The sequence below is a fragment of the Pongo abelii genome, chromosome 6 (assembly GCF_028885655.2).
Source record: "Pongo abelii isolate AG06213 chromosome 6, NHGRI_mPonAbe1-v2.0_pri, whole genome shotgun sequence".
Classification (NCBI taxonomy): domain Eukaryota; kingdom Metazoa; phylum Chordata; class Mammalia; order Primates; family Hominidae; genus Pongo; species Pongo abelii.
In genome coordinates this window covers 69,072,997-69,087,848 of record NC_071991.2, presented here as the reverse complement: position 1 = coordinate 69,087,848, position 14,852 = coordinate 69,072,997, and the positions used below count along the sequence as shown (strand labels likewise).

Sequence of the window (14,852 nt, the reverse complement as noted above, 5' to 3'; positions counted from 1 at the left end):
TTTTTTTTTTTTTGAGACGGAGTCTAGCTCTGTCGCCCAGGCTGGAGTGCAGTGGCGCTATCTCGGCTCACTGCAAGCTCCGCCTCCCGGGTTCACGCCATTCTCCTGCCTCAGCCTTCCCAGTAGCTGGGACTACAGGCGCCCGCCACGACGCCTGGCTAATTTTTTTATGTTTTTTGTAGAGACGGGGTTTCACCTCATTAGCCAGGATGGTCTCAATCTCCTGACCTCATGATCTGCCTTCCTCGGCCTCCCAAAATGCTGGGATTACAGGCGTGAGCCACAGTGCCCGGCTGGATCTCTTTTGGCCAATACTTCTCTCCATTCCCTTAACTTTAGCTACAATTTATTTATGCTAGGAAGGTGGCTGGAAAGCCAAAAGCTCCAGGACTTTCATCTAGTCCCTGGACATATGTGTCCCACCCTTCTCGTCCATTTCGCCAATGTTCATTCAGTGCCTCTGGCTTATATATCACGTCTTTCAGATGTCTTTGACAGGGGTCATTGTTTTTTGTTTTTTTTTTTTTTTTTAAGGTGCCATTATATTTTATTTATTTATTTATTTTTTATTTTTTTATTTTTATTTTTATTTATTATTATTATTATTATTATTATACTTTAGGCTCTATGGTACATGTGTGCAACGTGCAGGTAAGTTACATATGTATACATGTGCCATGCTGGTGCGCTGCACCCACCAACTCGTCATCTAGCATTAGGTATATCTCCCAATGCTATCCCTCCCCCCTCCCCCCACCCCACAACAGTCCCCAAAGTGTGATGTTCCCCTTCCTGTGTCCATGTGTTCTCATTGTTCAATTCCCACCTATGAGTGAGAATATGCGGTGTTTGGTTTTTTGTTCTTGCGATAGTTTACTGAGAATGATGATTTCCAATTTCATCCATGTCCCTACAAAGGACGTGAACTCATCATTTTTTATGGCTGCATAGTATTCCATGGTGTATATGTGCCACATTTTCTTAATCCAGTCTATCATTGTTGGACATCAGTGTGGCGATTCCTCAGGGATCTAGAACTAGAAATTCCATTTGACCCAGCCATCCCATTACTGGGTATATACCCAAAGGACTATAAATCATGCTGCTATAAAGACACATGCACACGTATGTTTATTGCGGTCATTGTTAGACAGGAATATAAGCTTAACACTTATTATCAGTCTTCCTGAGTTTAAGCCCAAACTTCTGTTACTATTCAGTCACATGATTTTGGCAAGGTAACTAAGATCCCTCAGCTCCAATTTCCTCATGAAAATAGTGAAGGATGTGCAGATATATATACATATAAAATACATATACATAAAACATAAAAATACATATATATATATTTTTTCCAATGCTGTGAATTGCTTTGTCTGCTATGAAGGACCAAATGCTATTTTTTTCCAGGCACAATTTAATATTTTATTAACTAAATTATACTAAATGTTACCAGTTGCCTAGGGTATGTCATAGTAAGTACTCTGGGATAAATTCTTGTCTGCTGTAGGATTCCTTAAGCTGAAGTCTATGTTAACTCAGCCAGCGCTCCAGAGATCACGGTGATTTTGCTGTGTCACAAATATGCCCAGTTTCCTGCATTCTTCTTAAAGACACTTACCCTCTCTTTAAAGCCTTGATAACATTTCCCCTTCTTCCTTTATGAGTACTTTCAAAGTCTTAAACATTTTCACCTGATGACTTCAACAGGTGCATGTTGCGGACTCAGCAGCTGTGGTTTTCGCCACACACACAGCCGACACCTGAACAAAGGCACAGACATTCTAACCACAATCCACACATAGCTTACCTATTTCCATCCTCAAAAACTTAAATTAATGTGTTTTAAATTTCTTAATATTCCTAGAGAGAGAAAAAGGGCAGGCCCAGGAATTTAGATACAAGCCTACATTCAAATAACACATTTCAATTAGGAGAATGTAAAATGTAAACTCTCCTACTATATAGATACTTGAACACTAGAGGGAAAATCACCCAACATGTTAAATAAAAATTCCACAAGGTAGATATTGTATAGTGTATCTTTAACTGAAAACATTTCATGCAACTTTTATAGTTTCCACGTGCAGCCTAAGCCCTAATCTGTTTCAATAAAATAAATGTATGTTGGCTGGGTATGGTGGCTCACACCTATAATCCCAGCATTTTAGGAGGCCGAGGCAGGCAGATTACTTGAGGTCAGGAGTTCAAGACCAGCCTGGCCTACATGGTGAAAACCCTTGTCTACTAAAAATACACACACACACACACACACAAAAAATTAGCCAGGTGTGGTGGTGGGTGCCTGTAATCCCAGCTACTCGGGAGGCTGAGGAAGGATAATTGTTTAAACCCAGGAGGCAGAGGTTGCAGTGAGCTCAGATTGTGCCACTGCACTCCAGCCTGAGTGACAGAGGGAGACTCCATCTCAAAAAAATAAAAAATAAAATAAATAGAGTAAGTGTATGTATAGATTAAAAGGCACCTCTAATGAATTAAAGGACAACCATGATTATAAAATGCAAGGGAAAATATTAATATTTCAGATGTATATACCAATGAAAACTGGAAATAAGAACTTGATTTTAAAAGGTAGCAGTATCTGAATTGAAATAACTAATTTAACTCTATGATGTACAATAGATTCTCTACCTTATAGAAGATAACTAACCAGGGATTGACCAGAATCACTTACGAAACTTTCCAGACACTTTTAAGTTCAGAAAAACTAGAGACCCTTTAAAATAATGTACGTCATAATTATAGTTCATAAACCAAAAATAACATACAATTTAAAAACAGAAAAGAAGGAAATGACACCTCTTTTAGGGATCCTGAGTAATATGTGGCAAATGGGGAAAATGCTAGAAACAAACAGTTCTGTTCCCTGGTATCCCCCTCACCCTTTTTTACTAAGGTGTAGACATTTTTAACACAAGACAAAAAGACAAAATATCACCCGGTGACAGGACAATTATAGAAGTGAGAATAATTCTGAAGTTTATCCATTAGCTTCATAGTAGTGTAAATTATTAATTAACAGTTAGGATAATAGCTGAAGTTTTCTAAATTCTCATTCCTTGAAAGAATAGCTCGCCCATCATTATTTCTATTTGACCGTTCATGTCTCTGTGGAAAGATTCATTTGAAAGCAATTATTTTCCACTTATCTACTATTTTTTTCTGGTTCAGGCAATTAATATTTGTCATACATAAGAGTATTCTTTATTTCATAGATATAAACATTAATCTGCTTTATAATCTAAGCATCACATCCTACAAATTATACAGAAGATATAAAAGACAACTGAAACATTCTACCACACACAGCAGCCGGGGCATAAAGCACAATAAAGATACTCAAATAGATGTTTTCCAAAGTAGGTAATTTTCTGTGTTCTTCATGCTATCAGAAGCTGACCAATGAGTCCAGAATTTCTTTCCTTAATTAATGAAGCAATAATGATAGCACCTTGCCTTAAACTCTCCTGTAGCTTCTGATCATCCTGAAAAGAAAGGATAAAACAGTAATATTTTAGAAAAAAAATATGCCATGTGTTAAATTTGATAAAAAGCCACTTTTCAAGATCTGCTGCTGTCTGGATTCGGCATTTTAGAAGCTCAGACTCTAGCCACTGTCATGGACACGGTTCCCTGAATAAAGAGGAAATACTTTCACAAACACTTTTCATTATAGACCAAAACATATTTGCTTAAGATGCAAGGAAAAACACTGACACAATTTCAAATTCTAACAGAAAGAAAAGATTATTTTCCCTTAATCCAATTTCTGACAACTTTTGGCTCTTCACTGAAGTGTGAATATTTCATCAATGATGCAATCCTTTTCTTCATCTTGTTTCTGAGTGTTCTCCAACTTTGTTATGAACTGTTTGTGAGTACTGGTATGGGGGGAAAACCCTGCTTGCTGTTTGTAAAGTAAGAATCGCGAAAATTCAAGAAATGAGTTATTTTACAAGTTGCTAAAAAGTGGTTTTGCCTTTGAAATCATATTGCCTGTAAGAATCCATTTATTCTAATTATTTATAATGAGGAGATGGTAATGTGAAGGGAAAATAGAAACAGAGCTAATATCTTTCAGGTCTCTGTGTTGTGAATTGTGCTATCTTTTAAAAGAGGGATGTGGTAACCAATCTCTAAACTCCCGAATCATCCTTAATGCCTTATCCCAATATCCACTATATTACTAGGACCTATTGTAGCTCCTTCTTATTGTTTCTTGCATCCATATACATTGAGATAAGGCATTAAGGATAATGCCGCTCAAACTGCCACTGCCAGCATAGCACCTTCTGTCCTCAATTACTGGAATATTCTCACAGATAGTCCCTCTAAAGTCTTGCCCTCTTATACTTCATTTCCCACAGGGAAGTCAAAATACTTACTTTAAAATATAGATCTGATCACATCAGTATCCTGACTAAAATCCTTTGAAGACTACTTTTAAACCTCAGGATAAATCTGATCCCATTACCTGGTAATAAAATGTCCCTTATCCTCTCGGCCTCTTCTTGATATTCCTCTAAAATTACTCAATTCTCCAAGCCACATAGAACTGCTTAAGATTGTCCAAACAAGCTGTTTTTCTGAGCTTGAATATCTTTGGGCCAGCTAATTCCTTCGCCAGAAAAGCTTTCCCATACCCTTTTCTAGCTTAGCTGACCCTAATTACTCTTCGTGGTTCAACCTAGGTATCAGAGATTCTTGAAATCTACCCTGACTCCTATCCTCCAGTCCAGTTGGGTGAAGTGACTGTATGTTTCCACCGCTGTGAATTCCTCTAGCACACTGAATTTTATAGTCTTTTTTAGTTGACCATCTATTTTACCAGATGATGCGTTTTTTGATGTAAAGAATTTTTCATTTTATCTTTGAATATGGAACACTTTGCTCAATGCCTAACACATGGTAGCACTCCATAAATTATAACAAATTCAAAGCAAAAGAGGTTCTGATTATGATAGACATATCACCCTTTTAGTTGAGCTCAGTTGTTAACACTGACTGCAATTGCTTACCTTCTTCACTCCTATTTGCATATTTAGCCTAAAGCCTGGCAATAGTACAAAATAAATATATTATTGAAGCCTCACCACAACCACTACACGCTCCCACCACCCTGTGTCTGGGTTCCTCAGCGCTGAGGATGACGGTGAGAGGCCATCTCTGCTTAAAGTGCTCTTTTCTATCAATTTCCTTGATTGGGTTCTAAGGGGTGGAGCTGGAGAAGATCTGCAAGATGCTGAATGTCAGCTACTTCGCTTCTTGAAATTGGGTTTTATACAACATTTAAAAATTGGATTCAAATGCCATTTTGGTTTCCAGAATATCACAATACCTAAACCACATCTAAACAAATCATAAAACTATATATGTTTGGGCTTAAAATATGATTGATTTATATGAGAGATTTCATCTGTGTCACATCATTCATAAACATATGAATAAATATTCTAAAATGAGCAAATACAAACCAACAATTGATATGCATTTGTCATTCTTAATGATCAATTAATTATAGTGCTGCAGGGTCTATAACACACATCTATTCCTAAGTCTCATTTACTAAATTGAGACATAACACAGATGATGATAATTAAGGTTCCTCTTTCAAAAATAAACAGAACAAGTCTGTCTCTATCGCCCCGTTGAAACCAGTTTATACTTGTTATAATGAAGGCAGCACAGTAACAAATGAAGAAATTAAGGAAAAACTGTTTAAGATCCCAGGGCTAGAAAAATCACATTTCTATATCTTACAATAAATCACCTATGTTCATTTTGATAGCTCCATAATGTACATATTTTTAGTAAAGAATTTAAGATGTCCTTTTAAAGATTAATTTACTTCTTCAATTTTTTACAGGCTTCATTTTCAAAGATTAGAATTGAAAGACAAGAAACTATGTCATTCTACTGAACATTTGTTTTCCCTCTCTGCCTGAACTCATTTGATCATTCTACCCTTAAGAAACATGGAAATTTAAAAACTGATTGAGATGGTTAGACACACACATATTCAGGAAACTGTAGTATGTGAAAAGATTAGATAGTCACACAATTCATGGATTTCAAACTCATCTCAAAATTTCATATCTCTAGAACAGTATTAACACAGAAAAAAATGCAAACCCCATATATCTTATAAAAGCACTTCTTGCTTCCAACAAATATACCAAAAAATGGTTTTAATCCTTGAGGAAAGTGGGGAGCAGAGGTGCAATACAGGAGATCATTTTATTATTCACATACATAAATGTGTGTGTGTATACATATATATATATGTATACACACATTACTTTGTGAGTTCCAAATATTATATAATAAACATTTAAAATATTTATTAAACTCAGGTAAGCAGGGTCCATATGAACAGTGAAAAATCATGCTGATAGTATACATTCTTGAAATTATGTGAAAATAGCATTTATGTCTGTGGGCTTCCTCCCAAAAACCTGTACCTCCAGGCTAATCATGAGGAAGACATCAGAAAAGTTCCTATTGGAGGGACATTCTACAATATACCTGACAAGTGCTCCTCAAAACTGTACAGGTCATCAAAAAACAAGGAAAGTGTGAGAAACTGTCACAGCCAAGAGGTGCCAGAAGAGAACTAAAAGTAACATGGGGTACTGGAACAGAAAAACAGATTAGGTAGAACTATGGAAATCTCACTAAACTATGGACTTTGTTAATAATAATACATCAATGTTGGTACATAAATTGTAACAAACATATCATATTAATAATAGGAGAAACTGGGTGTGAGTATATGGGAACTCTCTGCAGCATCCTCTGAATTTGTCTGTATATCTATAAACTGAAGCATACGCCTTTCAAAAAGGTATTTTTTAATTGATGACCATTTACAAATGTTATGTGCCGGATTACAAAACCTGAGTTACAAAGGTAATTTATTTTTGCACACTGGCCCATTTGTATATTCCTTGAAAAACGTACAATATTCCTTTAATAAACTATGCAGTTGGGAAGTCAGATTGCTGCTATTTATATACAGCTTTGACAACTTAAGTGATCTTTGAGCAAACTGCTGAAGTTTTACAGCTCTCCATTTTTTCATCTGAAAATGGGATAACATTTTTTGTGGGAACTTAGATAAGACATGTAAAGCACTGATACCTAGTAAATATTCAATAATAATAGCAGTTAGAATTATTACCTTTATGAAGTAAACTAATTTCAGCTATGACAGAGTAGTGTATATCACCCTCTCACCATATATAGCCATTAAGTCTGGAAAACTTATGTGAGAATATTTCTTGCAGGTCTTGGACAGTAACATATGCATGTCTATAATCCTTGAAAGAAGAGCCTCCTAACATTCTCCCCAGCTGTCATGCTGAGAGCATTTTTCCAATCTACAAAGAAGAGAAACAGAACCCAAGGAGAGCATAGCAATCTCTCTGGGTAGAAAAGACATAGATAACAATTTAAAGCTGTCAAAGTGGCTTGTATTTCTGCAGGCAGCATGCCTGACAGGAAGGAATTGCTGAGAACTCCTAAAAATCTGCTAAAAATTCCTTCAGTCCTTGGCCAGCTCCTAACTGTGCATGCCCAAGGAGAAACTCAATGAGGCCTAGCAGAGAATAACTGCTGGAAAGTTGGAGAGCTGAGGAGAGATTTTTAAGGCCCCCCCGTGCCAAGGAGCAGGAGGTTAAATCTGAGTCCAGCTAGAATGAAGACGCCTTGGTGAACACCCACGGCTTTCAGCTGGGATGTCTGAAAAGCCATGACTACAGCCTGGGTATAAGGCAAAACCGAACCTGACCTGCCCTAAGAAAACTTCAACAACGTCCACAGGATCAAACTGATTCAGCAATACAACTGCTTGCTAGAACAAATTTCATATTCCTTAGAGGACATTAAAATAACCTAGAGCTTTTATAATGTTTTGCACTCAAAGCGTGGCATTAAATATCACTAGAGAGGCAAAGAAGCAGAAAGCAAAGATGCAGGAAAAAAAACACCCATAATCACGAGAAAAAAATAATTTAAGCAGACCCAGAAATGAGACATACATTGGAATCATCATGCAAGGATTTCAAAATAACTATGCCGAAGACACTAAAAAATAGAACTAGAGATAAAAATGTTGATGAAAAATGGAAACTTTCAACATAGAATCTATAATAAAGAGAATTTTACAATTATAAAATGCTTGAAATTAAGAATTAATTGGACTGGTTTTATAATGAATAGGCAGAGCAGAACACAGTATAAGCAATCTTGAAGATAGTAAAAAAAAAATTTGACCTGTAGCACAGAGAGAAGAAAATGACAAATTAGTATTACAGTCGTTTTAATACTTTATGATCATATTACTATTCTATTTTCCTTTTCCTACCTTATCTATTGGTAACCCCCTCACCACTAGGAAACCTGTTTGGAACATTTAGAAAACCACATATGGGCTATCACAGCAGCCAAGTCATTCATGAAACAAACAAGAAAAAGGAAATATCAACCCCATTCCTAGAAAAGCAATGTGACATAATAAACACAAATAAGTATAAGGTGAGAAGGTAGATAATATCACTATTGCTAGGCATAAAAAGATGAGGGAATTCAGAGCATGATACCATTAAATAATGGTGAGATGATTCATAAAAGAAGTGGAACCAAAGGATGAGAGAAAGAGGTGGCAAAAACGGATGAGTCCAGGATGGACAAGAAATACTTTGGGAACAAAAGATATGACTTATTCTTTTGTGGCATATTAATGTGGTAAGACAGGCCTTACAAAGGTATTGTAAGAAAAGCAGGTACCGCAATTCCCAGATTAAAAAGTAAAGAAAGAAAACTACTGAAATTACATTCAGCAGCGGTTTATTTACTATCTGTAACTCTAGCAAAAAAAAAAAAAAAAAATCGAGGACTGGTTTACCTTGATTCCAGCTCAACAGCCATAAAGAGCATAAAATATAAAACTGCATAACAATGTTTCCATATCCACACATAAAAATAAAAAGCATACGCTTGTGCAATTTAAAGAAAAACAGAACTGGCCGGGTGCAGTGGCTCACACCCATAATCCCAGCACTTTGGGAGGCTGAGGCGGGCGGATCACAAGGCCAGGAGATGGAGACCATCTTGGCTAACACAGTGAAATCCCCGTCTCTACGAAAAATACAAAAAATTAGCCAGGTGTGGTGGCGGGCGCCTGTAGTCCCAGCTACTTGGGAGGCTGAGGCAGGAGAATGGCGTGAACCCGGGAGGCGGAGCTTGCAGTGAGCTGAGATCGCGCCACTGCACTCCAGCTTGTGTGGCAGAGAGAGACTTCATCTCAAAACAAAACAAAACAAAACAAAAAAACAAAAACAAACAAACAAAAAACAACATAACTAATCCCATATAATGTGTTGAAGTCTGCATTTTCTATTAAATCTAAATTATTGTCATAGCCGGTGTGCTTGTTTTATCTTGTTCACTTCATAACAGTGTCAATTTTGTTTTAGAAAATTTTGTTGCCCAGGATAGAGTGCAGGTTGCCCAGGTTGATCTCAAACGCCTAGTCTTAAGCAATCCTTGTACCTCATCCTCCCAAAGTACCAGGCTTATAGGTGTGAGCTATTACATCCAGCTTCACTCTTTTTCTTGGTTATAACTATATTATAGCAAAAATAGACCAGCTAAAAAGGGGGAAAACAGTATACTCTTCAGTAGTCGGCTTTCTTAAAATACTGGGAGGAAAAATATAAACATGTTGACAGAAGTTACTTTTGGATGATGGCTTTATGACAATATTATTTCTTCTTTCTGCCTTGCTATATTTTCAAAACCCCCACAATTAACACATTTTATTCTCAGAGGAAAAACAAATTATTTTAAAATTTAGTTTTAAGACTGTTAAATTCAGGGAGCTAAATTTGATTTGTTGTCATAGAAAATCAATAGCACTGAACATTGTCCAAATTCCGGGAGCATTTCTCTCCATAAATATTTTCAAAATCTATACAAAGAAAACTTTTTTGCTTGAAAATTCAAGCCTTCAGTAAAAGGCCCCTAAAGGAATCATATTAATAATTCACAAAGTCTTAGCTTTCTTCTTAGATATTAAGAAAACTATCTAAAATTCTAGCTAAAAGTAATAACAAAAAAAAATGTGTACTTAATTTTACCCAGCATGTAACAATTGTTCACTGAGATCTTAAAGAGTTTCATAATAGCTGTGTTTTAAGACTATTAGAAGACCAAAAAACAGCAATATAATATATGTATTTTTAATTTTCTAAATTATCAAACTGAATTATTTAGGATTAAAATTCACCATGAGTTTTACCTAGAAACTTATATTTAGCTATTTCTCTACCACCTATAATTTCAAGTTTAGGATGAAACACACCATGTCTGGGTGAAAGATGCACAAAAGAAGAGCTCTAATTACCATTATCTTTTAAACATACAAGGTAATTGTAAATTTAGTCCACAGTAATGAAGTCGTGTCAACAAAATCCCACATGCCAGTCTTTGCGTGTGTTTGTCTTTTTGTTGTTGAGTTGGTTCTTTTGTGATGACTATATCCAGCATCAAGTGAAGTCTTGATGAAACTTTGATGGGACTCCTAAGCCTTTGGCAAACTTGTGGGAAATCAGGAAAAGCAGGAGATTTATTTTCACAGAAGATTGGAAATGACAGTGGCACCTCTATAACTCATAGCGGCTCTTCTTTTACATCCTTCTCCACCTCCCACCTCAAAATTTGAGCAAGGAAAGGCTGCAGTAATATAAATTACTAATACCTGGCACCTTGCAAGAGTATAAATGGTCAACTTTATATGATGCCCATGTCCTCAAAAATCCTTACTTACTAACTGTCCCTTTCAATTTTCTCAAAGGATAACTTCAGCAGAAACTATTTCCAAAGTACTTAGTATTGACAAGCTTTTTTAAAAAGTATATTTTGAAACATTAAATCCCATAATTGAACTATACACATATCAGCATTTGAATTTAAAAAGTGTAAACAAACTTATAGTAAGCTGTTAGAATCAAATGTATGTGGATTTGGTGGAATGCCATCTCAAAGAATAGCAGGAAAAGCTATGATGTAATTGTCCTCTAAATTTTTATGGACAAGCTGAAAGGAAATCTCTTTGAGATATCTATCCTTTATACACATCACTTCTAAAGAACACAATGTACTCTGCTAAAAGGAAAACTATAAAGTTAAAATGTATGCATAGGTATTTAGGCTTTAGATGTCTCAAGAGATTACACAATGTTTCTTTAAGGGTAAACATAACATTGTCTCAGCAAATTCCATACCTAAAACCTAATTCAATTTCCATGAGTTACAAAATCTCCTGAAATTCAGGTTGCTTATAGTATGACATTAATACCCTTCTTCCATCCTTGTTTTGGAGAACTTATGCAAAAATTATTATTTAAATGTCACAAAATTTCAAACACTAAACAAAAATGTACTAGCTATATTTACAACTAGTCATAAATATACACATCCCTATCTCTGTACCATATACAATATACAAACACCACAAGTGTTAGACTTACTAAACCCTCAACAGGCTTGTTATAAGATCATTAATATCAAATCAAAATAATTTGAAGCTAAATTTTCTTTTTGTAAACATTTTGCTGATATGGAAGAAAAAACCTAATGGTGGCACACTGTCCCCTAGTGGAGATGAAAATAACTTTTCAGTGTATGTCAATTGCCAAAACTGCAGGAAAAAGAGATCACCTATTGATAAGGTGTGAGAAAAACAAAACAGCCCCCTCCAAATGAGAAACATTTTCCTCTTGCTCCTGGGAGTGAAAATAAATGTCTCTCAAAAACTTAGATAATACTAATGAAAATGCACTTGAGTTTACTGATTAACATTATCATTGCACAACAGTTTTAGTCTTTTTTATTTTCCGCGTCTAGAAACAAGCCCTTACAATACAGTATGAATTCAATAACCGTTTCGGAAAGAGATAATTAAGAAAAAAGGATTGGGAAGCCAGGTGCCACGGCTCAAGCCTGTAGTTCCTGCTACTCAGGTGGCTGAGTGGGGAGGATCACTTGAACTCAGGAGTTCAAGGCTGTAGTGAGCAATGATTGTGCCACTGCACTCCAGCCTAGGTGACAGAGCAAGACCCTATCTCTTTAAAAAGAGGAGAAGGAGAGGAGGGAGAGGGAGAGGGACAGAAAAAAAAGGAAAGAGAAAAAGCAAAGGAAAGGAAAAAAGGGAAGGGACAGGAAGGGGAAGGAAGGGGAGGGAAGGGGAGTGTAGGGGAAGAGAGAGGGAAGAGGAGGGGAGAGGGAAGGGGAGGGAAGGAGAGGGAAAAAGGAAGGAGGGAAAAGGGCAGGAAAACAGAAGGAGAAGGGAAGAGGGAAGGGAAGAGAAGGGAAAAGGGAAAGAAATAGGGAAGGAGAAGGGAAGGGAAAGGTTGGTCAATAAAATTCAGTAAAACCCGATACTTGACTGAGTAGGAACAGAGAGTAGGAAAGACCCAAACTACAGTGCTCAGAGCCAGATTACAGTGAGGAAAAATGTAGACAGCCAAAAGGCATCAGACATCTGGCCTGAAGAACAAACAGTTCATCATTGCGTCCAATATTTCTAGATCTGGGACTTGTGACACTCTTAAATTTTATTTTCTTAAATCAATCATAATGTAAATTCCACAACTTAATAAAATTGAAAAAGCAGTATCATATAAACATCCCTTTTAATTAGCGAAAAATGTTTTGATCCTACACAACTCACCCAGCAGTTACCAATACCTGCTAGTTTTCTATTGTCATGCTCCAACCACTGTAAGCCTACGTTAACACCATCCTATGCCTGGACTCCCCCAGGATGCTCTAACTGGTCACTTCTCTCGGTTTTTGGCTACTGCTCCAATCTCCCTAAAATAGCTACCTCTTCACTCTATCAAACTCAAACTTTCAGCTACTCCTCTTAGCTTTCAAGGTCATCCACAATCAACCTAATCACCCTTCTAACTGCAATTCTCTTTCTTTTACTGTTCAGAATCCACTTTTGTTGCCATCCCAGTATAATCATTATTATTTCTGCCCCCAGAAAAATGGTTTCCCAGTAACTGTCTTTCTAATTCACATCAATTTTTAAAGACCCAGCTGTAATGACCTCTTAAGATGTCATCTATTTTTTATTGCATATCAGTAATTTATGTTATCATAGTTTTTCTCAAAATCCCTAATGTTTTTATTTGGTTTGCAATCTATAGGACTTAATTTCTCAGCTAAATCATAAGATACTAAAAGATAACTTTTCCAAATTCTAAGCTGAAACATAGTACTATGTCCACAGTAGGCACCCGATAAATATTTTTTAGTTAGAATAGTTGGCTAATTAACTCTATAAAGAGGTGACCTTTTAGCTGACCTTAAGATATCTTTGAAATATCAAACGTTTTAGGCTGAGACAATGGAGTTTTCTAAATATACAATCATGTCATCTGCAAACAGAGACAATTTGACTTCCTCTCTTCCTATTTGAATATCCTTTATTTCCTTCCCTTGCCCGATTGCCCTGGCCAGAACTTCCAATACTATGTTGAATAGGAGTGGTGAGAGAGGGCATCCTTGTCTTGTGCCAGTTTTCAAAGGGAATGCTTCCAGCTTTTGCCCATTCAGTATGATATTGGCTGTGGGTTTGTCATACGTAGCTCTTATTATTTTGAGATATGTTCCATAAACACTTAGTTTATTGAGTGTTTTTAGCATGAAGGGGTGTTGAATATTATCGAGGGCCTTTGCTGCATCTATTGAGATAATCATGTGGTTTTTGTCATTGGTTCCATTTATGTGATGGATTATGTTTATTGATTTGTGTATGTTGAAACAGCCTTGCATCCCAGGGATGAAGCCAATTTGATCATGGTGGATAAGCTTTTTCATGTGCTGCTGGAATTGGCTTGCCGGTATTTTATTGAGGATTTTTGCATCGATGTTCATCAGGGATATTGGCCTGAGACACAACTTTTTGTTGTGTCTCTGCCAGGTGTTGGTATCAGGATGATGCTGGCCTCATAAAATCAGTTAGGGAGGAATCCCTCTTTTTCTATTGTTTAGAAGAGTTTCAGAATAAATGGTACTAGCTCCTCTTTGTACCTCTGGTAGAATTCGGCTGTGAATCTGTCTGGTCCTGGGCTTTTTTTGCTTGGTAGGCTACTAATTATTGCCTCAATTTCAGAACTTGCTACTCAGTGATTCAATATCTTCCTGGTTTAGTCTTGGGAGAGTGTATGTGTCCAGGAATTTATCCATTTCTTCTAGATTTTCTAGTTTATTTGTGTAGGTGTGTTTATAGTATTCCCTGATGGTAGTTTATATTTCTTTGGGATCAGTGGTGATATCCCCTTTATCATTTTTTTATTGCATCTGTATGATTCTTCTCTCTCTTCTTCTTTATTAGTCTGGCTAGTGGTCTATCTATTTTGTTAATCTTTTCAAAAAAAAACAGCTCCTGGATTGAACAAGTCTTAGGATACAAAATCAATGTGCAAAAATCACAAGCATTCCTATACACCAATAATAGACAAACAGAGAGCCAAATCATGAGTTAACTCCCATTCACACTTGCTTCAAAGAGAATAAAATACCTAGGAATACAACTCAGAAGGGATGTGAAATACCACTGCAAGGAGAACTACAATGCACTGCTCAAGGAAATAAGAGAGGACACAAACAAATGAAGAAACATTCCATGCTCATGGATAGGAAGAACCAATATCGTGAAAATGGCCATACTGCCCAACGTAATTTATAGATTCAGTGCTATCCCCCTCAAGCTAGCATTGAATTTCTTCACAGAATTAGAAAAAACTACCTTAAATTTC

The 14,852-nt window shown here is 36.4% G+C and overlaps 1 protein-coding gene across 8 annotated transcripts in view; it reads right to left on the bottom strand.

The window, feature by feature from the left end:
* Positions 1-1,108: 1,108 nt before the first annotated feature.
* The window catches only part of CRPPA (CDP-L-ribitol pyrophosphorylase A), a 329,262-nt gene continuing 315,518 nt past the window's right edge, over positions 1,109-14,852 (bottom strand). For all 8 annotated transcript variants that reach the window (XM_054559423.2, XM_054559425.2, XM_054559421.2 and 5 more), the window contains one exon: positions 1,109-3,506. In XM_054559423.2, the coding sequence (XP_054415398.1) occupies positions 3,402-3,506 (105 nt within the window). In that variant the 3' untranslated portion in view covers positions 1,109-3,401. The remainder of the gene's footprint in view (positions 3,507-14,852) is intronic.